Here is a 25564-nt window from a genome sequence, read left to right on the forward strand (position 1 = left end):
GCCCTTTCTTCCATGCAGTGCTCGAAATTAGCCAGGTGCGTTTTGCTACCGGCACAGGTGTTTATCAGCTCCATCTGGTACGCAGGATAAGACCCTACCTGCCTGTGGACTGTCTTGCCAGAGTGGTGCATGCTCTGGTTATCTCCCGCTTGGACTACTGCAATGCACTCTACGTTGGGCTACCTTTGAAGGTGACCCGGAAACTACAACTAATCCACAGTGCAGCAGCTAGACTGGTGACTGGGAGTGACTGCCGAGAACATATAACACCGGTCTTGAAAGACCTACATTGGCTCCCAGTACGTTTCCGAGCACAATTCAAAGTGTTGGTGCTGACCTTGAAAGCCCTAAACGGCCTCAAAGGTCCAGTAGACCTGAAGGAGCGTCTCCACCCCCATTGTTCTGCCCGGACGCTGAGGTCCAGCTCCGAGGGCCTTCTGGCGGTTCCCTCCCTGCAAGACGTCAGGTTACAGGAAACCAGGCAGAGGGCCTTCTCGGTGGTGGCACCCTCCCTGTGGAACGCCCTCCCACCAGATGTCAAAGAGATAACCAACTACCTGACATTTAGAAGACATCTGAAGGCAGCCCTGTTTAGGGAAGCTTTTAATGTTTGATGCATTACTGTATTTTAATATTTGGTTGGAAGCTGCCCAGAGTGGCTGGGGAAACCCAGCCAGATGGGCGGGGTATAAATAATAAATTATTATTATTATATTATATTATATTATATTATATTATATTATATTATATTATATTATATTATATTATATTATATTATATTATATTATATTATATTATATTATATCATATTATATTACGTGGAGATTTCTGGGTGCCAAGCTGGCGAGCACAGTTTAGAAACATCTGCCTTAGTCCATAGTTAATTTCGTTTCCATTTCTTCTGTGTGTGTTTCTCCTTGCATACTAGGACAAGTGAACTGTTGCAAGAGCAAGCTGGAGTCAAGCAGTGTAGTTGAGATTGTAGAACTGTAGCCTTGGAAGGGACCCCGAGGGTCATTTAGTCCAACCCCCTGGCAAACGAGACGTTCCGTTGTGGTGACTGCAACCTAGATTCAAGCTGGCATTTGGTGCCTGGCTTATATACCTCAGTTTCTAACACTGCCTCCTTGAATTTGTCTAATCCTTTTTTTAAGCCATCCATCTTCTTGGCCATCCCTGTTTCCTGTGGGAGGGAGTTCCACAGTTTAACTCTGCGCTGCCTGAAGATGGACTTCCTTTTATGTCCTGAATCTTCCAATATTCAGCTTCTATGTGATGCCCATGCGGTCTAGTGTTAGGAGAGAGGGAGATTTTCCCCGTTTCACTTTCTCCATGCCATACAGAATTCTACAAATTTCTGGACTATATGGAACTTGCCGAACTGACTGGGAGACTCCGAGACCAGAGAGAAGAGACGGTGGAAGAAGATTGGAAGAAGTTTAAAGAATATTTGAAAAAATATGTTAATATTTAAATCTTAGAATAGCTTTGGAAGTGGATATAGGCTGTAGGGTTAGAAGTAGAAGATAGTGTGTTTTAAAATAGTATTACTTGTAAGGGATAAAATGTGAAGATCATTATGGTAAAAGTATGTGTGATTTTTAAAAAATGGTTAAAAATTATGATATATGTAAACTGCTAAAGATGAGGTAAAATGAAAATCAGATAGGGGGGACTTAGGGAAGCTCACCTAACAATGTTTAGAAAAAATAAGGATAAGATAAGCATTTGTTTGCATTGTTTGTTTTTCTGTTTGTGTTGTTTATTTGTGTTATAACATGAATAAAAAAATGGGGGGGGGGGAATTCTACAAATTTCTATCATGTCACCTCTTACCCATCGTTTCTCCAAATGGAAAAACGCCAGATGCCGAAACCTTTTCTCACAGGACAGTCCCCTCCATCCCCTCCATCGTGTTGGTACCCGCCTGCGAGACGGGCAACGCACCGCGATAGCCATGCGCTTCTTAAGACAGCTGCTGCTTGTTTACCATTGCATGCGCCCCCTTCTACAAAACGAATAACAATACCCCAATTCCACCTTGGAGCCTCTGCCAGCCGGGAGTTTGCGCTGCAGCCTAGCGACTGCTTCGTGATGCCCACTGACGTCTCCTTGCCAAGCTCATTTCCCGTCTCCCTGGGGACGGCACACGGCTGTTTGAGGGCTGACGCATCCTGGCACACCATAAGTAGCACTCTCAGTTCCGAGGAGTCACTTTGTCGAGGTCTTAATTCCAGGAACCTCTTTGGCTCGGCTCCCGGTGTCCTCCTCGCCTAAGGGTGACACCTAACGCGAGAAGATCAGCCAAGGAAATGCGTGTTTTGATTGCAAGGGGCACGGGATGACAGTCTTTTCTCTCTCACCTGCGGATCTTAGAAAACCGGGGAGAAATCTGCCCCAAAGGTCCTACGCCCGCTTCTTTGGGGGAAGCGGAGGTCAAGGGGTGAGGGAGGAGGAGAAATGTCTAGCAGCCGGGTGAGCTGTCTGCCACTTTGAAATAATTCAGCAGTGTAATAAATGGAAATCTGCCCTTATTCCCTTATGGGGGACACAAGAGCCCTTACAGAGTCCTTTGCAGGTTCTCCATCAGTCGGAGAAAATAACAGAGGCCAGCCAGAGAATATTGAGAAGCAAAGCAGCTCGTAAGCCTGATCTTTCTTGATCTGTTGCAACAGGGTGCCCCCTTCACACGCAGGAGAAGGAGGAGGACCTTGAACAAAGGTGTGTCCGCCCTTATATAGACATTTTAAATTGCCTGCCCTGGAGTTCAAGACCGCTCCCAGACACATCAGGGAAGGGCGGTCTACAACAGAAATCTGAGTGCGTTGTTTACCTCCTGTCTGGCAGGTTACCTGTTAATGCTCACTTGATTGGATACCTTGGGGAGCCTGGCCAGTCTTTTCTAATGATAAATACTTAGTTCCTGAGCCAGGTCACAGGCTCACACCCTGTTCATATCTTAAATGTGTCCTTAAGACAGGATTTGTGAGGAAAGAGACAATGGGGAGGTTTCCCACTTTGACCCTGCGGAGAAATAATTGAGGTCAATTTGTTCAGGACTTTTTTTCTGTGTGGTTTTCAGACATGTGGTTTATATATTTATGTACGTGTTTGCTTGGTACATCTATGAACATTTATTACATACCTAAGACCTCAAAATTCTTATAACAGCAGCAATTCAAGAACAGCTGGATCCGGTCAACAGCCCATCTAGTCCCGCATCTCATAGTGGCCACAGAGAAACCTGCAAACATCTAAACCCAAGAGACCCCTCTGGGATTTCCAGAAACAGGTATTCAGAAACATCGCTGCCTCTGACTCCATAGCCCTCTCTTCCTCCATGAATCTGTCTCTTTTAAAGCCGTTCAAGTTGGTGGCCATCCCTGCATCCTGTGGGAGGGAGTTCCATAGGCTGCCTGCATGAAAAAGTGCTTTCTCTTATACTGAATTTTGAATTCAGTTGCACCAGTCATTTATATAGTTATTGCATCTATATCCCAACCTTTCTTCCATAGAGCCCAACGGTGACACACAGGGTTCTTCTTCCTCCCCATTTTATCCTCACAACAACCCTCTGAGGTAGACTACGCCGACAGTGAGTGACTGGCCCAAGGCTTCATGGCCGAGTGGGAAATTCGAACCCTGCTCTCCCAGGCCCTAGTCCAACACTCTGCCCACTGCACCGCACTGTCACCTAATTTAACCATTCCAAACCACCCCAACTCTGAAAAAATCTGCTACAGGCTGCAAGTGATCTCAACAGAAACCTGAGCAGATCTTTCGCTAGCCGTTTCTCGCAAATCAGGAACAGTTACAAGGTGGGGCAGAAACAGTTTGCATCGGTCCGTCAGCTGGCAATCTTGAGCCCGGCTAGTCAAAAAGCTGGCCCTTTCGTACACAAACACACCGAAGCAAAGTTTTCCCCACCTGCCACTCCCCCTTTTTAAGAAGCGATTGTTTTAACAAGGGTACTAAGTTGCTGGAGCAGATCACAAAAGTATCCCCTTAAATTCCCGAGAAATTGTGGCTCTGTAATGCCCATTTTAAAGCAACCTTGGAAAAGTTCCAGAATTCAGGTTTTGCAAAGAAGCCAAATGTCCATCACACAAAAACGACAAGGAAAAACTAGCCCCTGTCTTGGTGGGATTCTTGCAATCGGAGACACATATCTTGCACAACCCAACTATGGGAACTGCGGAGAGTCAGACAACAAAGGAATCAACCGTCTCTGGGGTGAAAGGCTGGAGTTCACTGAGAGGCGACCTGTCTTATACTCATCAACTGAGGGTTGATTTTTAACCTAAGAGGGGCTGGGGGTCAAATCTCTCTGGAAGCTGTTTTCTTTGATGGGGAAAGCATTTCCTGCAACCTCAAGTGCACAGGCAATGGCTGCGATGAGGCAAAGGCTCTCTGTACGCGCTCAGACATGCTCTGGCATGTGTTGTTACTGCACTTGTTTGGTGATGAAATTGGCTCCCAGGCTACCTTTGGTGGAGTCTGGAACGGGTCAAAGCTTTGACAGCAGGCCTTGGCATAGCTCAGTCATCCTGTCAAGAAAACGCATGACGAACCCAAAGAAAGCTATGATTGCAATTGCTGCACAGCACAGGGTTGGACTCCGCAATTCTATGATTCTGTGAGAAGCAGGCCAGGAAAGAAAAAGGACTCCCAGGTGGCAATAGGGGCAACATGGAAGAAGTTTATAACATTATGCATGGCAGGGAAAAAAGTTTTTCTCCCTCTCTCAGAACCCTCAAACTGGTGGGTAAAAGTGGGATATAAATGCAACGGATAATTAAAAATAAAAATGTTGCCGGACGGCAGCACTCATTATCCTCAAGCGCCTCAGCCAATGGTCAGCAAGGATGGGACATCTGGGGGTCCAAGGTTGAAGGGCAGCTGTCTCAGAGCATTGTCCTGAGCAGGTTTACTCAGAAGCAAGCCTCTCTGTGGCCAATGGGGCTTATAGCTCTCACCGCAATCCTGCTTGCTTAGGAGTAAATCGCACTGAGCTCAAGGGAACCCCATCTTCGGGAAACAGACCAAACTAGCCCAGTTGGAACAGAAAAGCACAACTCCATCATGTTACAGGGTTTGTTTTTTAAGAGAAAAAATATTCAGGAGACCAGAGATTTAATGGGACGCAGGTTCAGATCCGGCACAGAACCATCCCGTAAAGAACAACACTATAACGCAGTGCTTCCCCAACCTTTCTCGGCCACCAGCCCCTGGCTCCATAAACTCATTCCCAATGCCTCACACCCCACCCTTTTAAAAAAACACGATTCAGAATTGCAGTTTGCAAAACCCACAAAGGAAGACAACACCACCACAACATTCCGACGAGCAACGCTTAATTGCGCATTCATCCAAAATCCAATTTAAGCTATGATGTTTAAATAATGCAACAAAGCTGATGCCTGGGAGGGATTCCCTGGGGGGGGGGCTTCCAGCTCTATGATGAGTTTGATCTGCTGAGACCAGCTTTCGGGAGTCTGGTAGCCACTTAAACATTAAATCTCCAGCGCCTCCCTGCTGCCCCCTTTAAAGGAAAAGGTAAAGGGACCCTTGACCATTAGGTCCAGTTGTGGCCGAGTCTGGGGTTGCGGCGCTCATCTCGCTTTATTGGCCAAGGGAGCCGGCGTACAGCTTCCGGGTCATGTGGCCAGCAGGACTAAGCCGCTTCTGGCGAACCAGGGCAGCACACGGAAACGCCATTTACCTTCCCGCTGGAGTGGTACCTATTTATCTACTTGCACTTTGACGTGCTTTCGAACTGCTAGGTTGGCAGTAGCTGGGACCGAGCAACGGGAGCTCACCCCGTCACGGGGATTCGAACCGCCAACCTTCTGATTGGCAAGCCCAAGAGGCTCAGGGGTTTATCCCACAGCGCCCCCCATGTCCCTGCTGCCTCCCTACGTCATCCTATCCGACTGGGGGGACGCACTGCCCACTTTGCAAACCACTGATGCAGTAGATGACAGAAGCTAATCCCACACCAAGTCAGACCGAGAGCCGAGAGCTGAGACTTACCCTAATGCGAAAGGCCAGATGGACGGGTGGGGAGTAACACAGGCAGCCTGCTCAGGTGGGATCCATCAGAGACCGACACCCAAAGAAGGGTCCCTTCATTCAGACTGCCATTCACCCAGGGTGCCTGTCAATTTTCAGTTGGCAAGGGGTGAACTCATCCGTCCCAGGGAATTGGGATTTTTTCCCCTCCTTCTTGCTAGCAAATTACATAATCACCTCCTTGAGGGCTGTCTCATCTTCTCCGAAGGCAGAACCCCATTAATTAACAGCACAGACTCACAACATAGCCAAGACAAGGGGGGAAAACCTCAGTCATGCACAGGGTTGGTAGGGAGCCTGCCAAATCGGCCAGAATCGAGCCCGGATGCCGGAAGGGAGAGCACGCCATCCGAAGTACCGGCAAGACTCGGATGCACACAATCCTAAGGCCGTGTTCTGTTGCAAGGGGCAAGATCTAGAAGGGAAGCAGGAGATCCTATCCCAGCTTCCTCCAAAGACTCGCTGTGCAAGGCATGGTTTCTCTGCTTCAGTTGCCCGTCTGTGAAATGGGCACAACTGACCGGACCGGGGTCTCCTGAGGCTGACCGTTGTGCAGGTGCTGTTTGTAAATGAATATAAGGATGCTTCTGGACAGCCTGTTTAATTGGACTTTATTCCTGTTTCATTTGCAGAGAAATTAGCTGGCCTTGGCTACGGAATGAGCATCATGAACATCAGAAAAGCCTCCATCCTGTTCCAGACCAGATGTTATGGGAGAGCGAAGGGAAACTGTTCTGGGCCACTTTCTCCAGCCCACACCTGAGCTTAGAAACTCCCATCATTGTTGCCTCTTCCTCGTCTTTCCTCTAAAGTAGGACATCCCCAAGATTGCGGCCACCGGGTTTGTCTGTGGGGGTTTTGGGTCAAAGCAAGCGTCACCCCCCCCATTCTCCCCCCCGTTCCCTTTCCGAAAAGAGTCCGATCTTTTGGGGAAATGGATTTGCTGGGCAAGTCTTCACAATCCACAATAACTGCACAACTTCCAGGTGCCAATATGCGATTGACTCCTGACCGGAAACATCGTCTGGAAGCCCCAATAAGTCATTTTAACCGAGGCTCAAAGCGCTTCCACGCTGATCACGCCAACATTTTATCACAAACACAGGCTTTCATCATGCACACTATTTCCTGCCCAGTTTTAGGGTCATCCTCCTCACAGAGGTGAGGTCTGCAATTGTGGCAAACATTCACACAGCCTATCAAACGCGGTTGTGTTTCAAACCCGGTTTGAAAACAAGTAGCTTCCACATGAATCATGAGAACCGGCCCCTTAGGATCAGAATATTTTAAAAAATGGTTTTTAAAATGCCCAGGACTGTACCTCAGCGCTTCAGGAGCAGAGACAAGCAGCCCAACCAGTGTAGAATAGAGTCTATGCCATCTTTCAGAATTACACAGAATTCCTTGTCAGAATCTGCATTCTTCCCAACATCTAATTCCATCCAACTGGGAAACTTGCAAATTCCTACATGCCTAGAATTTGGGTCATTTTTAAAAAGAAAAAGACGCAAACACTCTTATACGGTTTGACTGTACCTATTAAAGAGATTCAGCGTTTTCTTCTTAGCTGTACTGAACCCACACATAAGAACAGCATATATTTTAATTTGTTTCTTTCATTTATATGACACCTTTTCCTCCAAGGAGCTCAAGATGTAGTTATTCCCCTCATCATTTAACCTCCAGAACAAGCCTGTGAGGGAGCGACTGGCCCCAGGTCACCTAGTGAGCTTCATCATGGAGTCAGGATTCGAACCCTGGTCTCCCAGGTCCCAGCCTGACATGCTTACCATTATGCCACATGTACTGACTGCGGTGCCTAACTGGGGTTTAATCCTTTGGAGACCTCCCGTACCAAAGAGGCAGTGTGGTGCAGTGGTTAGAGCGTCAGCCTGGGATCTGAGAGACCAGGGTTCAAATCTTGACTTGGCTGTTAAGCTCACCTGGCCACTGTCTCCCCGCCTGACCTGCTTCACAGGGTTCTGGTGAGGGGGGAACCATCAGGAGCTACCTATCAGGGATAGCTCAGCTGGCAGAGTATGAGATTCTGAATCTCAAGGTCCTGGGTTCGAGTCCCATGTTGATTCCTGCATTATGGGGGTTGGGCTGGATGACCCTTGGGGGTCCCAACTCTATGATTCCAGGTCAGTGTGAAGCTTCTCTGCCTGGTCAAACCTTCAATATCTGACAGCATCTTAGGCTAAAACTAAGACTCTGAAAACCCGGAGAACACTTGTTGCCAGCCGGATCTGCCTCTCAGGGCTGTTGTGGGGGCTAAATGAGGACTAAGACCTGGCAGAGAGCAGGGTTCAAATCACCCCACCTGGCCAGGACAATCCCTGGGTGCTCCCTTGGCCCACTCGCCTGACCCACCTCGCAGGGCTGTTGTTGCGAGGATAACACGGGGAGAACCACGCGCGCCCCCGGGAGCTCCTTGGAGGAGAAAGCGGGCGATGAATGCAATGCACGAAATATATGAGAGGCGACCAAGTTTTGCAGGTGAGGGGCCCCCGGCAGCCTCCGCTTCCAACACCCGGCGCAACGACGCCGAAGTTTCCCCCCGGGCTTGGCTCGGGGAGCAGCGCTGCTCCCCCCCCCCCGGCTCCCCTTCGCCCTCCCGGCTCTCTCTGCCGCCCACTGGGGACCCCCCCCCCCACCTGCCAGGTCCGGAGCGCCGGTGGAAGTTGCATGCATGCATGCAGGGCGCCGCGTTGCCATTGCATTGCACTGCGCTCCATGCAATGCCTGCACGCATGCATTGCCTTGCACGCCCGCCAAGGGGTCTCCCCGCGGTCCGATGCGTCCCCTCCGGCGCGGATGCAGCATTGCAAAAATAACACACACACACCCGACGCAGCCCTACCTGGGGGGCAGCCTCCGCCTCCGCCGCTCCGCCTCCGCGGGGATCCCCGGGCTCCATCCTGCCGCCCGATCTCCGCGGGGGCGCAGGCAGGCTGCGCGGGGTCTGCGCGGAAGATCCCCTGCCCGCCCGGCCGCCGCCGCTGCGCTCATTCCATGGCCGGGAGAAGAGCGCTTCAAACAAAACGCCCGGCCCGCCAGGCCACGCTGGGAAACGTAGTTCGCACACCCCGAGCGGGCGCGGAGCCCAAGGGCGAGGGGACTACGGATCCCGGCAGCCCCCGCGCGGGGGGGGGGACGGAGGGGGAGAGGCCGGGTGAAGGGATGGAGGGATGGAGGGACGGGTGGGCGAGCGAGTGAGTGAGTGACAGGCGCCAAGCCTTGGCTGAGAGCCAGGAAGGGCCTCCCCGGAGGAGGAGGAGGAGGAGGAGGAGGAGGGAGGCGCAGAGAGGGAGGGAGGGAGGGAACCCCAGGGGTCATCTAGTCCAACCCCCCCAAAAATGCAATGCAGGGGTCAAAGCCGGTGCTGGATTTACGTATAAGCTAAACAAGCTGTAGCTTGAGCCCCCCCCAAAAAAAAACTGGATGTGCATTTCCAAAATATAAGATAAAAAAGCAAATAAAATAAAAGCTACATCCAGCAATAGTGTTTTGTGTTGTGCAGGCTCCTATGATGTAAGGAACGGGCCCTGCCTGCTCCCTCAAATATCACTGGTTTACTATTATTTCATGTTATAGCAAATTTCTAGAGACAAGATGATGAGTCTTTGTAAATGGTGTTTCTAAAGGAACTTTTGTTCTTGCCAAATGCCAGTGTGTTTGCATTATTTTGTTACGAATAAAAAATCATTTTGAGTTAGAGCTTAATAATTATTTCACTATTAATATACTTCTTAATTGTATTTCACTATTAATATACTACTTCTTAATTGTATTTCAGTTCAACAATTAGCCTGCTCCCTAAAATATCACTGGTTTGCTCTTTTCTATATATAGGATGCCTAAATTCTGTATGGACTAGTTGCATGACAACATGTGCAAATGGCTTGAGATACCTGTGAGGTCCATAAATAACCCTATAGCATATATTCAACACAAAAAACAGCGACAATTTGTTGTGGACAAAGGACAGCTAGACATAGAAAGGACCCCATTACCTTCAGGAGCTGAGGGCCTCATCAACCCTAAATCTGGCCCTGGTCAAAGCTGTAGAATCTGACAGGTGGCTTCTCCAAGCTCTTATTTAAAAACCCGGTGAATCATGGAATCGTAGCACTGTAGAGTGGGGAGGGACTCCTAAGGGTCATCTAGCGCAACCCCCTCCCTGCAATGCAAAAATCACAGCCAAACAATCCCAGACAGGTGGCAGTCTGCTTAGAAATGAATCATAGAACTGTAGGCTTGGAAGGGACACCCCTGGGTCATCTAGTCCAACCCGCTGCCACCGTGCAGGAATCGCAACCAGCACATCCCTGAAAAGACAGCCATCCAAACTCTTTGTTTCAAAACTTCCAAGGAATCGCGGAATCGTTGAAAAGTATAAGAGTTGGAAGGGCCCCTCAAAGGGCATCTAGCTCAACCCCCTGCGATGCAGAAATGGGTAGGTGGCTGTCCAGCCTCTGCTTAAAGAGGAAGGGGACTCCACCATTTTCCGAGGGAGACCCTTCCACCACTGTCAACCAGCTCAGAAACTTCTTCCTGATGTCTAGCCGGAATCTCCCTTCTTGTAACTTCAAGCCATGGGTTCGAGTCCTGCCCTCCAGAGCAGGAGGAAGCAAGCTTGCTCCTTCCTCCATGTGACAGCCCTTGAGATACTGGAAGACGGCTCTCTTATCTCCTCTCAGATGCCTCTTTCCCAGGCTAAATTATGGTTACCAGATTTTTTTCAATGAATCTGGGGACACTTTTTTTAAAAAAAACTGAGTAGCAACAGGGAGTCAGTCGTGGGGATGGCGAGGCAAAAGACCCTGGGCCCAAGCACACATGCATATTGTGTAAAGGTGCAAAGCTCTTCTCTCACACCCTGTGAAACATAAATGCACAGAAACTAAGTGGTTTCCAGCTGTAATGCTTTAGGAGACATGAAAAAAGGATTATAAATGGGTAAAAGTTTAATGGTAAGGATTTGCTGAACTAACAAATTGAACTGGAATACAAGGAAGGGAAGTATCAGGAGGTCGGAGGCAATAAGGGTATGGAAGTTACGTCATTGAAAATTAATGTGTGTTTTTAATTGTTTATTATTTTGTATGTTTATTTTTCATTTTTTTCTTATATCCAATTTTTTTTAATAAATATGTTATATATAAAAAAAGAAACATAAATGCACAGAGTTTTTAAAAACTGGGCATCAGCCGCCCACCTGCGACTCCCGAGCCTTCCCTGATCAGTCAAAACAAAAGGGGAAGGGGGCAGGAGATCGCACAAGACACATCATATGTGCACAAGACACGTCATATGGGGACTTTCAGCGAGGAAAAATGGCGGGCGCCACGGCAGCGAGCAGCTCCTGAAGCCCGCCAGAGCCAACTGTGCTACCAGGCTGGCTCTGGGCTGATGAGGCTGCCGCTGCCACATTTCCCAGGGACAGATTTCCAAATCTGGGGACTGTCCCTGGGAACCAGGAACGTCTGGTATCCCTAGGCTAAATGTACCCAGGGCTCCTTCAACTGTTCCTCATCAGGCTTAGTTCCCAGACCCTGGGTCATCTTGGGCGACTGGAATCCCCTTCCTTGGAGGTTTCTAAGCAGAGGCTAGACGGCCATCTGTCAGGGGTGCTTTAGCTCAGGCTTAGCCAACAGGTAGATCGCTGGACGTCTGCGGTAGATCACCGGTAGATCATTGGCTCCCACCAAAGAAGCTGAACAACTGTGGCTCCCCTAAGAAAAGCTCAAACATTTTACCACCTCCCTGAAAAAGCTCAACAACTTTGACCTGAACCCCCCAAAAGGGGGAAGATCACTGCCAGTTTTTAACTCTGTGAGTAGATCGCAGTCTCTTGGGAGTTGGCCATCCCTGCTTGAGCTGAGATTCCTGCACTGCAGCGGGTTGGACTGGATGACCCTTGGGTAGCCCTTTTCCAGGATTCCCGCTTCTGCGCTGTAGCATCTCGGGCCAGGCGCTCCTCCAGCCTCTGGGTGGCGCTGCCGCGCGACCTGGGGGCGGAGAACTCGGCCCGCGCCCGCGCGCATGCGTGCTCTGCGCGAAGAAGGACCGGAGAGCGAGAGAGAGAAGGACCTTCTCGCTTCGGGACCAGTTGGCTGGGGAGGGGGCGCGCATGCGCAGTGGCTTCACCTAGCGGGCGCCGGCCATGGCTGAGTGGACTCCTGCCCAGGTGAGAGGGGTTAACCCTGCGCTGCCCGGGTGGGAAGAAGGGGAGGGGCCTTTAAAAGACACCCCCCCGGCTGGTCACTATTTAAAAGTGGGGGGGGGGAGGAGGACCTGCAAAAGATTTCCCCAGGTGTGGGGGTTTTTTTGGGGGGGGACACTGGAGCCCAGATGGATTTGGGGGGCTGCCCCCCCTCGCTGCACCCTTTTTTGGGGGGGTCCACAGGTGCCAACTGGAATAAAATATTGGGGGGTCCAGGCAAGCCCCGCCCCGCATAATCGATCACACCCCATTTGAATGGCAATGGCGATCAACTTTTTTGGGGGGGGCTGGTACCCTCAAATATTTTCTTATGGGGGGGCAAAGAGAGCTCAGCCCCCTAGGAATTGGCTTCATGCAAGGAGGGGGGCTGGTTGGTGCTCTGAGGTGGGGAGGGGTGAAAGGGAGGCAAGGAACCACCTTCTCCCCCCTTCATGTGTTTTGGGGTGCAGGGGGGCTGAGGTTTGAGAGAAAGGCGAGGTTTCAGCCTTTCAGCCCCAGGACCTACCTATTTTTATTCACTCTTTTGCACTGATCTCCCACCTTTCTCTCTTCCCTACACACACACACACACAGAGCTCAAGGGGGTGGCCGTGGTTCTCCCCACTTTTTACCCCCACAACAGCTCTGTGAAGTAGGTCGGGCTGAGAGCAGCAGCGAATGGCTCCCAAGGTCACAGACAGCGAGCTGCACAGCCAAAGCAGGGGATTAATTTGAACCCAGGTCTTCCCTACCCTAGCCATTGCACCACACTGCCTCTCTTGTGATGGGCATATTCCCCCCTCCCCCAAAAAAACAGAGTGTCTCCTCATGACACCACTTAGAGGCAGGTTAGGCGGAGAGGCAGTGACTGGCCCCCGAGGTCACGTCCGGTGAGCTACACAGCCAAAGTGCAGGGATTTGAACCCAGATCCTAGTCAGACACTCTCTCCACTACTCCACCACTGGCTCTCTCATCTCCCCAGAGGATATACAGCCCTGAATCTAGTCTGCTTGCTCATGTGAGAAACTTGATCCCTCTTTTGGCCAATGCTCAACTAATAAACTATTAAAATACCATAAATTGGGCTTGCTGATCAGAAGGTTGGCAGTTCGAATCCTCGTTACAGGGTGAGCTCCCGTTGCTCGGTCCCAGCTCCTGCCAACTTAGCAGTTCAAAAGCACACCAGTGCAAGTAGATCAATAGGTACCGCTCTGGCGGGAAGGCAACGGCGTTTCCGTGCACTGCTCTGATTCGCCAGAAGCGGCTTAGTCATGCTGGCCACATGACCCGAAAAAACTGTCTGCGGACAAACGCCGGCTCCCTCAGTCAGTGAAGCGAGATGAGCGCCACAACCCTAGAGTCGTCTGTGACTGGACTTAACTGTCAGGGGTCCTTTACCCCCCCTTTTTTTAAAAAAAAAAGATCCATAGACATAGAGAGTATATAGAGCACGGCCCAGGACATTAACTTCAGAAGCAATATAATTATACAGTGGTACCTCAGGTTACAGACGCTGCAGGTTACAGACGCTGCAGGTTACAGACTCCGCTAACCCAAAAATAGTACCTCGGGTTAAGAACTTTGCTTCAGGATGAGAACAGAAATCGCACGGCGGCAGCAGGATGCCCCATTAGCTAAAGTGGTGCTTCAGGTAAAGAACAGTTTCAGGTTAAGAACGGACCTCCGGAACGAATTAAGTTCTTAACCCGAGGAACCACTATATAGCAGAGAAAAATTAACAATAATCTAAGGCATACAAAAAGTTAAAATGACAATAGATTAAAGTTGGCTTCCTCTTTCTTAATGCTGTGGGCTAAAGGAAATCGTTGCCATTGTGACTCCAGTTCTTCATGCCAAGCAGATGTCACAGTGATTCTGTCGCCGTGAAACGCCCCCCTCTGCCTCGTCTTGCCTCTGTGTCTCCCCCTTCTTCCTGACACTCTGTCTTTCCGCTTCCTTCTCCCTTTTCCCTCCCTCTCGCCTCTCTTTCTCCAGCTGCCCCCCACTCCTTCGCGAGCACCCTTGCTCTGGTCTGACCCCCTTCTTGCCCGCAGGCTTGGGAATGGGAGGTGGAGCCGCAACACCCGGCCTCCTTCCAGCCTCCGGCCCTCTTTGACCAAGCCGCCGAGAGGGAGATCTACCCGACGGCCGAGATCTCGCTCTGGACCGTCGTGGCTGCCATCCAAGCCGTGGAGAGGAAGGTGGACTCCTATGCCACGCGGCTCCTCAACCTGGAAGGCCGGACGGCCACAGCCGAGAAGAAGATCTTCGAGTGCGAGAAGACCGAGCTGGAGTTCAGCAACCACGTGGCCGCCCTGGGGACCCTCATCCAGGAGTACGGCCTGCTCCAGAGGAGGCTGGAGAACATGGAGAACCTGCTCAAGAACCGAAACTTCTGGATCCTGAGGCTCCCCTTGGGACCAAAGGGAGAAATCCCCAAGGTAAGAAAGAAATATGAAAGAAATGAGGTTCAGAAAAGGGTCACCAAGGGGATAGTACTGTTTTGGGGGGACGGGGGGCAGGTGTGGAGACTCCCTGGTCCTGAATGGGGTAACGTGCCTCTGAAGGAGCAGGTGTGCAGCCTGGGAGTCATTCTGGACTCACATATGTCCATAGAGGCGCAGGTCAATTCTGTGTCCAGGGCAGATGTCTGCCAGCTCCATCTGGTACGCAGGATGAGACCCTCCCTGCCCGCAGACTGTCTCGCCAGAGTGGCGCATGCTCTGGTTATCTCCCGCTTGGACCACTGCCATGCGCTCTACATGGGGCTACCTTTGAAGGTGACCTGGAAACTGCAACTAATCCAGAATGCGGCAGCTAGACTGGTGACTGGGAGCGGCCGCCGAGACCACATAACACTGGTCTTGAAAGACTTTCATTGGCTCCCAGTACATTTCCGAGCACAATTCAAAGTGTTGGTGTTGACCTTTAAAGCCCTAAACAGCCTCGGTCCAGTAGACCTGAAGGAGCATCTCCACCCCCATTGTTCTGCCCGGTCACTGAAGTCCAGCTCTGAGAGCCTTCTGGCGGTTCCCTTGCTGTGAGAAGCCAAGTTACAGGGAACCAGGCAGAGGGCCTTCTTAGTAGTGGCACCTGCCCTGTGGAAAGCCCTCCCATCACAATGTCAAGGAAATAAACAGCTATCTGACTTTTAGAAGACATCTGAAGGCAGCCCTGTTTGGGGAAGCTTTTAATGTTTGATTTTGTCTCTTTTTTATTATGAATATTCTGTTGGGAGCCGCCCAGAGTGGCTGGGGAAACCCAGCCAGATGGACGGGGTATAAATAATAAATTGTTGTTATTATTATAAAACAAGACGCCTATGAATCAAAGAATCCTAGAAAGGTAGATTTGGAAGGGACCACAAGGGTCATTTAGTACAACCCCCTGCAATGCAGGAATCTTTGGTCCCTGGCGTGTGTGCCGTTGTCCCAGGAGCTCAGGTTTCCACTCGCAAAAGACTTGCCGGCAAAGAGAGCCACTCTCAACCCCACCATGCCCCAAACAGCAGGCCCAGGAGAGGAAGGGCGGCCCGTCCAGGAATTTTTATCCATTAAAAGTGCATCACAGACAATAATCACTTTAACCACTAGATTAACCCACAAAAGCCTTTGTTTTTGAAGTGCCACATGGGTCTTATTTGTCCGCTGAATAGCTCTCCTTCCGGTTGGCGTCGGACTGGAAGATGCAGCTAAAAATATTTAAACGGCGACCAGCTATTGTAGCCTGCCTCTGCAGAATGCGTGTGGTGAACAGAACAGGTCTAGGAACCTGATGGACCCCTTTGGGCTGGCTGTGTGCTGATGGACCTATACATGGAGGTGCTATGTTGCTCTGTTTTCTGTGTCATAAAGTTTATATACCGCTTGATGGTTAAAAAGAAACAAACAAGCCACCCTCAAAGCAGTTTACAAAAGAGGGAAAACAATAAAACTATCACTAAGAAAAATTAATGACAACAATTTACAGCGTTTGATGAGTTGAAATAGGAACAGACTAAAAACAGATCGAGACTCACATCCGGGTAGGATGGTCTAAACAGAAATGTTTTAGAGGCACCGAAAAACATACAGAGCAAAGGCGCCAGCCTGATGCCCGTGTTGCTATTACAGTGGTACCTCGGGTTACATACGCTTCAGGTTACAGACTCCGCTAACCCAGAAATAGTGCTTCAGGTTAAGAACTTTGCTTCAGGATGAGAACAGAAATTGTGCTCCGGCGGCATGGCAGCAGCAGGAGGTCCCATTAGCTAAAGTGTTGCTTCAGGTTAAGAACTGTTTCAGGTTAAGTACGGACCTCCAGAATGAATTCAGTACTTAACCCAAGGTACCACTGTACTATTATTATTGCTATTGTTAGAATTTATTACCCGCCCTTCGCCCCAAGGTCCCAGGACAGGTCACAACCATTTAAAAGCATCATTAATATTGGAACACAATATTAAACACGGTGTAAGAAGAATCGTGAAAGCAAGGTGGGTCCTGAAAACATACACCCGAAGGGTCAGAGGCTAGGGTCAAGGAGTGCGTCTCCAGCATCCACCGAAAGCTGCACTATGAAGGCACCAGATGCACCTCTGGGGAGGGAGTTCCACAACTTGGGGGCTGCTACAGAGAAGGCCCTCTCTGTTCTCCTGGGCCACCCCAAAGAGAGCACACACACACACATACCCTGCAGATTTGGCCCCCAAGAGGGTCTGTAGGGAAGGAGGCGATCTTTCAGGTATTCCAGGTGTTCTGCCTTCCCTGCTGGGAGCAGCACTGCCTCTGGAAACCACAGGAGGGGAGAGGGCTTTCCTGCACGGATCCTGCTTATGGACTACCTGTGTGAGAACAGGATGCTGGAGTGTATGGACCCGTGGCCTCATCCAGCAGGGCTCTTTTCATCTTCTTATGATGGCAGCCGTGATGGAGGCCTTGGTCAGCATTTCTGAGTCACGGGCGGCTCTGATTTTAGGTTCCTGTGACCTTTGATGACGACGCAGCAAACTTCTCCCCCCAGGAGTGGGCCAGTTTGGAAGACTGGCAGAAGGAACTCTACCGGAATATCACCAAGGGGACATACGAACCGCTGGTCTCCCTGGGTAAGCGGCTGGCATTTCTTCCTCTTACCTTTTTCTTTGTAAAGTTCTCTATTTCGTTTCATTTCCTAACATTCACAAAACAGAGAGAACAAGTCGTGGCAATGGACGGATATTAAGAGATGAAAAATAAAGCCCCGTTTAGGGAAGTTTTTTTATGTTTGATGTTTTATCGTGTTTTTACTCTTTTGCTGGGAGCCACCCAGGGTGGCTGGGGCATAAATAATAAAATTATTATTATTATTATTATTATTATTATTATTATTATTATTAACTACAAAATAGGCACGTAGCATGCGCAGAGCTTTGCATGGGTTAAAATAACCCAAGTCCAAGTAAAGTCTATCAATGTTATCAGAGCATCAAATATAGTTCCAGATTTGCTAGGCTTGTAATGGGGGTTGTCTTGAAAATGATGGTTCTGCTGTATGTGTTGTAAAAGAACGCCAAATCCAACGAAAAGTCCCTGGAGGTTCTAGTCCTTGTCGAAATCTCAAATTCTCCATGATGGCTCCATTGCAGAGTGAGTGTTGCCAAACGCCTAATGTTAGGATTTTGGGTTGTTCTCCAACGAAGTGCAATTACTGTTTGTGCTGCCCAGATCATATGCAAGACCAGTTCTTTGGAAAAGAGGCTGGCATTCCTTGGAAAAAGGAGTGGAGCTGCCGGGTTTGTTGTCCGTCAGATTTCCCCTCAGTGACAGTGACTTTCAGCACCTTCTTTCTGATCTGCTTCCCCAAACAGACTCTGCCATTTCCAAAGCTGACATCCTCCCACCAATGGGACAAGCGGAGCCTCCCCGTGCCGCGGATCACGAATTTGTGGGGGGCAAGGGCTTCCCTGTAGAGCCCAGAGCAGGTGAGTCGAATTTGGAAGGTGGGTAATAAAGACTTGCCATCGTGGCTAAAGCGTCTGTCCTGCCCTGTCACTTGCGGACGGCACAGAAAGGTAGTGGGGGAACAAACTGAACGGGAATGAAATATGCAAACAGTGAGTGTAGAGCTAAAGTTCTGCTGGGCCACATACAGGTCTGCTGGGGCTCACACCTGCCCAGAAGGTACATTCCCCAAAGAAGAAGAAGAAGAAGAAGAGTTTGGATTTGATATCCCGCCTTTCACCCCCTTTAAGGAGTCTCAAAGCGGCTAACATTCTCCTTTCCCTTCCTCCCCCACAACAAACACTCTGTGAGGTGAGTGGGGCTGAGAGACTTCAGAGAAGTGTGACTGGCCCAAGGTCACCCAGCAGCTGCATGTGGAGGAGCGGAGACGCGAACCCGGTTCCCCAGATTACGAGACTACCGCTCTTAACCACTACACCACACTGGCTCCAAATCCTTGGAGCCTAATCCCAGTTAAATCCTTGGAGCCTAATCCCAGAAGTGAGAGGGCTGGCGGACATATTCAGGGGTGATTAAAGGAGGTGCACATCTTCTGTGGCCGGGTGCCGAAATCCAATCTGGGCCTTCAAAGGAAAACAAGGCCCGTGCATAAATCTAGCCAGCATCTCGGTCAGTTTTCCGCCAGCGTTGCTGCTTTTCTCTGAAACTTGCAAGTGTTCTGCATCTGTTGCAATGCGCCTGTTGCTCTCGTTGCCAGAAGCGGATCCCTTGCCTTCCAAGGAGGACCTCTTGACCTGGATTAAGCAGGAAGAGCTTCCCGGGAGAGGGAAATGGGATCTGGAGCGAGAGATCCCCCCAGTTCTCGGCTATGGTGAGTGTGCCCAACATTAGATGTGATTCTTACATTGCCCTTGGGGTGACTTCCAGCTCTACAATTCTAGGTACAGTGGTACCTCGGGTTAAGTACTTAATTCGTTCCGGAGGTCCGTTCTTAACCTGAAACTGTTCTTAACCTGAAGCAGCACTGTAGCCAGTGGGGCCTCCCGCTGCCACCGCATTGCCACCATGCGAAGCGTCTGTAACCTGAAGTGTCTGTAAACCGAGGTACCACTGTATCTGTGATTCTGTGCCCTTAAAGGGATCTGGTTTCCAGGTTATCCTGTTGTTTCAATTTTTTAAAAAAATATCCCTCCTTGTTTACGTAATATCTAAATTATGTCTGCGCCTCTTTCCATACTAACTGGATTGTAGCCGCTTTCTTAATCAGAGGAATTCCGGTGCTGCTTTAGATCAGCTGTTGCCGACCAACTTGACGCCCTCCGGACGTTTTGGCTGCAACTTCCAGCAGCTCAGCCTTCCCTTCCCTCCCTCCCCCTTCTTCTGGGCTGGGAGGAAGACTTTGCACTGAGTTTCACTTCCGCGCTGCTTTGTCGTGTTGTCAAAGGGGCTTAAAACAAACTGCGGTTAGTTTCGAAAGCCAGGGTGACCTCACCAGGGCTTGACCTTGTCTTGTTTTGAAACGGACCAGGGTTTAACCTCGCCTGCTTCCCAGGTCACAGCAGGCCAAATATTCTGTGAAACCAAAAGGACAAGCTGGCAAAGTCCTTCTTCCCAGTCACGTGGGGAAAAGGAGGAGGGAGGGGAACTGCCAGCCCAAGGCTTTGCTCAGGTTCATTCCAGCTCCTGCTTGCCGTTCTGTGCCAAGGCTTAGCAGGAAATGAAAACGGACTGGGCTTCCGGGTTCTCGATTCTCCAGGCAGACAAGGATGTTGTGGATCTTCTTCAATTAACCACACCAATCGTGGCATTTAAGGAAACATCACGGGGCCACAGCGGCAGCCTCTGGGGTACCCAGAAAAGTGGAGTCCACCTGCCTGTGAATTTCACATGCTTCTATAGAGGCCGTCACTCACCTTATCTTAACATATGCGTAGAAATTAAGTCACATTCCCAGAGGAAAAGCAGGACTGCGTTGTCAAATCTGGGCGCCCAGTTCAGCAGGAACAAGGTGCCCTAACTCTTACTGAGCCAGTTCAAGTCTGAGTTTTTCCTGCACAAACATTCCTAACACAGATTCTCCACCCAATCAGATTCTTCGCACCATCTCCTTTTATGCACTCTCTTTTTGCATCTCTTCACACGCAGGCTGCCTAGAATTCCCACCACAGGGTAATAATAACAGCAATAATTTTATTATTTGTATACCGCCCATCTGACTCGGTTTCCCCAGCCACTCTGGGCATCTCCCAACAGAATATTAAATACATGATAAAACATCAAACATCACAAACTTCCCTAAAGAGGTCTTTTGCTATCACACGCTGGCGAGATCATTTTAACTGAAAATGCTGCAGGGATCTTTTTTATGAAAACCTGGGCACAACCACTCAGTTATAGCCTTCCCCCCCCAAAAAAAAATATATTATTGTTAAGAGGACGGGGTGTTCACTAAAACCTCTTGAGCTCCCTCCAAAATATTTCTAATAATAATAATAATAATAATAATAATTTATTATTTGTACCTCGCCCATCTGGCTGGGTCTCCCCGGCCACGCTGGGCGGCTTCCAACAAAGATTAAAGATACATTAAAATGTCACACATTAAAAACTTCACTGTTTTTCGGTACCAAATGAGGGTTGGGGGGGGGTTGCCTGGTTTTTTTTGCCTGGCTCTAGCGTAGGAAGCTAAGTGTTGGAAGATTCAGGTCAGACGTCATGAAGTCCTTCTTCACATAGCGCATAGTCAGTCCCTGGAACTCTCTCCCACAGGAGACATTGATAGCCACCAACTTGGAGGGCTTTAAAAAATGGATTAAACAGATTTGTGGAGGAGAAGAAGGCTACTAGCCACGATGACTGTGCCCAGCCTCTACAGTCGGTGGCATCAACGCTTCTGAATCCCAGTTGCTGGAAACCTCAGGAAGGGAGATGGTTGGTTTTGTGTGCGAATCCTGCTTGCGGTTTTACCTTTGGATGGGCGCTGTGAGAACAGGTTGCCAGAGTAGATGGGCCACTGGCCTGATCCTGCCGGCTCCCCTTTAGGTCCTTAATCCTTGCCTATTCCTTTTTTTGTCTCCCCCAGATGACAGCGCTATGATCAAGCGCGAAGAGCGTAATCTGAGGGCGGGTCCCAAGCTCCCTCTGTCCGCCCAGGGGCCGCTGCTGCCCGGGATGGCCAGCGAAGACGTCTTCCAGGCCCCCAAGCTGGACGGAGGCTGTGAGAGGCAGGGCTGCCCTCAGGGGGAGAAACCAGCCCCTCCAGCACAGAGGCCCGAAGAGGAGCGCCCCCCGAGGCCAGGGGGCTGCTGCGAAGGGCCGGAAGCGGCAGCCCCTCCGGACGCCAGCCCCAAGGGAGACCCCTTCCCCTGCGGCAAGTGCCGCGACGGCCTGGCCTACGGGCAGCACTTCCCCGTGCCCCAGGACGCCCATGCGGGGGGTGAGGAGTACAGCGAGGGCGCGACGGCCGAGCTTGGCCCGCAGCAGATCTCGGAGCCCGACGGTTCCTGCGCAGACTACAAAAGCGGCTTTGGGGACCAGGCGTTAACCCAGGCGGCGGAGAGACTCCACACCTGTTCGCTGTGCCCCAAAAGCTTCCGTCTGAAGACCAGCCTGCTGATCCACCAGCGGACGCACACGGTGGGCAAGAGCGAGAGCGCCTTCGTCTGCGCCGAGTGCGGCTGCGGCTTCAGCCACCAGGGCCAGCTGACCCGGCACCAGGCGGTCCACGCCGATCGGCCGCACCAGTGCTCGGAGTGCCCCAAGGCCTTCAACCGCAAGTCCAGCCTGGCGGTGCACCTGAAGACGCACCGCGAGCGGCCCCGGCCCTTCCACTGCCCGCAGTGCGCCAAGACCTTCATCCGCAAGCAGCACCTCGACGACCACACCCGCACGCACACGGGCGAGAAGCCCTACCAGTGCCCCGAGTGCGAGAAGCGCTTTGCCGAGAAGTCCAAGCTGACCAACCACTACCGCATCCACACGGGCGAGCGCCCCTACCGCTGCGGGCAGTGCGACAAGCGCTTCGTCCGCGCCCACCACCTGGTCAAGCACCAGAGCAGCGTCCACCAGGCCGGCGCCAAGACGCACGCCTGCCGCGAGTGCGGCCAGACCTTCCCCCACGCCAAGGCCTTCGTCAGCCACCAGGCCAGCCACGCCAACGGCGAGAGGCGCCACCGCTGCACCGAGTGCCTTAGGACCTTCGCCCGCCGGAAGTACCTGCTGGAGCACCAGCGCATGCACACGGGCGAGAACCCCTACGCCTGCCTCCACTGTGGGAAGCGCTTCCGCTACAAACAGTCGCTCAAGCAGCACCTGCGGCTGCACGGCGGCGAGCAGGCGCCCGCAACACCCATGCCTGGCCCCGAGCAGGCCCTGGCGCCCGGCGGCAGCAGCAACAACGCCCCACTGGAGAAATCTCTCTTCCCCACCAGCCTTTCCAGCGGGACCTGAGGGCACGCTGCAAGCAGACAGCGCCCCCAAATGGACAGGCGGACCGCAAAGCCAGAATCCTGTTTATGACCTCGAACCTCCCTTTGGCATACGCTCCCGCCGCCAGCCAGGGCTGAAGCTCCAAGCGGGCGAGCGACTGTCTGAGCGCTTTTGCACCCTGCCCACCACATTTCGTATTCCAGAAATGCTTCGAGAGCGAGATGGAACGATCGAGAACGTTGGCCGGTGCTGGCGCTTTCTGGCAGTTGCCGGAACCGTCTCAGCGTTCAGTCTTGGGCAGCAGGATGCCTGAGATGTGGTTGTGTGAATCGGTCCTGTCCAGTCGTCATTCGGTCTCTGTACTGTGGGTGGAGCAAGGATGCCAATCGTTTCTCCGCGGCCTCACAGCTTCCTCTGCCTGTGAACGTCCACAGAGAGAGGCAGGCAGGCATTGTAGGCTCTCAGCTCTGATCCACGTGTCCAGCAGCCTTGGAGAAGCTGCACACTCTCTCTCCGACCTGCCTGCTTTATAGGGTCGTCGTACGGATGCGCCAAAAGGGGAACGGTGCTGCGGAAAGGAGATTTGAAGAACAAGAAAAGGCAGGAATGCGGACCAGAGAAGTTCGTGCATCAGGGCTGACCCATTCCAGTACCCCAAACTGCGGAGAAATATAGTGTGAGAGGAGGCTTCTGACTGGTGGGGCATTAGAAGTAGGCCCAGGCAGCTCTGTGGGGCACGATGGACTGCAGCGGTTGTAGGGAAGGGGGTGGGATCTGCTCTGCCCCATAGCTTTCCCCAGATCACAGTCTACGCCCCCCACCCCATACTCCTTGATCTCCCATTTTCCTGCCTAGATCACCCTGTGCTCCAGAATCTTTCTCTAGCTTTTCGGTGCGTTTCCTTCTTTTTTAAAAACAAAACAAAACACGGGCTTTTACACATCCTTTGGTTGTTTTAAGTCCTTTAAGTCTGCTCTGCTTCGCCCCTCTGCCAATTTAGCAGGTTGCACGATTTCTGGAGCAGCCGCTGTTCGGAGTCTCTCTTTCGCTGCACGCGTTTCGTGAAAGGCAGCCTGAGCATTCGTCGCAAGACAGAGCCCGGGGGGATTTGCAGAAGGCGAAGAAGAAACCAAAGATGTAATGAAGGAGCCGTCTTAGAGAAGGACTGGGCTGAGGTGTCCAAGAGGCCAGGGCAGGTCGAGACCACTGAACTTGCCCAATCTTCTGCACAGACTGCAATATATATTTAAAAGAAGCACACGGTGTTTGGGAGGCCTAGCACTCCTGCTCAGCAGCCTCAGTGCAAAAATTGCAATTTTAACTTTTAGCTTTTTTAAAACAAAAAACGGGGGATATTAATAAAGATTTTGTAAGCCTTTGAATCGGTTCTTTGGATAATGGCTAAAGCTTTCGTGTTTCTGCTTTGAAAGGGAAAGGCAATTGGAACCCTCCTTAAAACGTCATACATTCCATGTAAGTGAAAACACATATATTGGAAACAGCATTGGAAAACACTCTAAACCTCTGGAAAGCCTTTAAAAACCAGCAGCACTTACTAGATTGCCGCTCAAACCCCAGCAAATTCAGTGCAAAGGCTCTGGGGTTGCTAGGTGCTGTTTATGCGCCATTTCCATGCTCTTTCGGGGGCCATTTTTGCCCCATTTTGTGCCGCTTACAGTTTCGTGGCAATGTGCACCATTGTGGTCACACTTGACTCGGGACGTGTGTAAATGGGGAGTTTGCTGTATTGCGAGGCGGGCTTGTTTATTCATTGCCCGCCCTCCACCCTGATTTCACAGCATCAAAACACAATATCAAAAACAGTTTAAAACGGCTGACAACCATGAAGAGAGAAATAAGGTGGGTCTGAAAGCTGTGCAAGGAAGGGGCAAGGAAGCTGTGCAAGGAAGGGGCCAGGCACATCTCTTTTGGGAGGGAGCGCCACAGTTTAGGGCAGACCTTGTACCCTCTGGGCCTCTGCCACCGTGAGCCTCTGAGAGACTCCCAGGAGGACCCCGCCTGCTGATCTCAGCGTCCAAGAGGGTTCATAGGAAGCATTTGGGGCATGAGTCGTATAGGGCTCTAAACACCAGCATGTGCACCTTGAGTTGGGCCCAGAAATGAACCGGCAACCAGCGCCGCTGTTCTAAAACGGGTTATGGGAGATCAAGATGGAACCCCAGCCAGTCATTTGGCTGCTGCCTTTGGGACCGAGTGTGGTTTCCAAGTCGTCTTCAAGGGCAGCCCCACATGGAGAGTGCTGTAACAATCCAATCTGAAACACAGCCAGAGCATAGAGGACAGGATCCGCTGCTTCCTTGTGTAAGAGGAAGAGGCGAAATGGGGCATCCCTTCTGTAGGCACCATCCCAGCCTATTCCAGACAGTGGCCAGAAGCAGACTTGGGCTAGGGCAGTGGTTTTCAGCCAGTGTGCTGTGGCACCCTGGGGGGCCTTGAGTGATCGCTGGGGAGACATTTCCGTGATATGTAGCACCTTTTTAAGGGGATGTTCTTGCCTTCCTTGAGGTCTCGTAGGGAGAAAGCAGGTGAAGCTTGCTTCTGAAACGCTGGCGAAGAGTCCAGCCTACAGTTGCACCAGATGAGGAATTTTTTTAATGGGGAGAGATCTTCATGTATTTTACTTCCAAGACCAGCGATATACCGATATATCACAATGTCTGATGTATGGATGGAGCTGTGTAGAGGCACTGACTGCCTTCACGGTTTTTCCCGCATTGTGGTTTCTGCATAGTACACACACATCATGATTTGCGATAAACTGCCAGGTCAAATATTATGAAACCGATATCACGATACGGACTTCAAACCAGTTTTGGATGATATATTGTCCAGCCCTAGTACTGGCTTTGGTAAGGTTCATATATGTGAGGTTGTTTTCCTTGTTTGCGTGCGTGAAACAGTTTTACATGTGCTTCT

At 50.9% G+C, this 25564-nt stretch overlaps 2 protein-coding genes across 2 annotated transcripts in view; one reads left to right on the forward strand and one right to left on the reverse strand.

Moving 5' to 3' along the window:
* Positions 1 to 9110, reverse strand: part of LOC309514815 (uncharacterized protein) — a 54048-nt gene extending 44938 nt beyond the window's left edge. Inside the window, exon 1 of the mRNA XM_082192152.1 lies at positions 8936 to 9110. Within this exon, the coding sequence (XP_082048278.1) occupies positions 8936 to 8992 (57 nt within the window). The 5' untranslated portion in view covers positions 8993 to 9110. The remainder of the gene's footprint in view (positions 1 to 8935) is intronic.
* Positions 9111 to 12116: 3006 nt separating this feature from the next.
* LOC309514887 (zinc finger protein 212-like) lies at positions 12117 to 23993 on the forward strand. Its single transcript, XM_082192329.1, has 6 exons — positions 12117 to 12265; positions 14336 to 14722; positions 17238 to 17364; positions 18106 to 18219; positions 18957 to 19070; positions 21282 to 23993. The coding sequence occupies exons 1-6, from the start codon at positions 12242 to 12244 to the stop codon at positions 22646 to 22648; spliced, it is 2133 nt and encodes a 710-aa protein (XP_082048455.1). The 5' UTR covers positions 12117 to 12241; the 3' UTR covers positions 22649 to 23993.
* The last annotated feature ends 1571 nt before the right edge of the window (positions 23994 to 25564 follow it).

This window comes from Podarcis vaucheri (assembly GCF_965113315.1).
Source record: "Podarcis vaucheri genome assembly, chromosome: 12".
NCBI lineage: Eukaryota > Metazoa > Chordata > Lepidosauria > Squamata > Lacertidae > Podarcis > Podarcis vaucheri.

Bases quoted from the DNA above. Each gene is read 5' to 3' on its own strand.
- LOC309514887 (XM_082192329.1), top strand. From the start codon at position 12,242: ATGGCTGAGTGGACTCCTGCCCAG. The intron at 12,266-14,335 runs GTGAGAGGGGTT...TCTTGCCCGCAG, and splicing joins CTGAGTGGACTCCTGCCCAG to GCTTGGGAATGGGAGGTGGA. The intron at 19,071-21,281 runs GTGAGTGTGCCC...TGTCTCCCCCAG, and splicing joins CCCCCCAGTTCTCGGCTATG to ATGACAGCGCTATGATCAAG.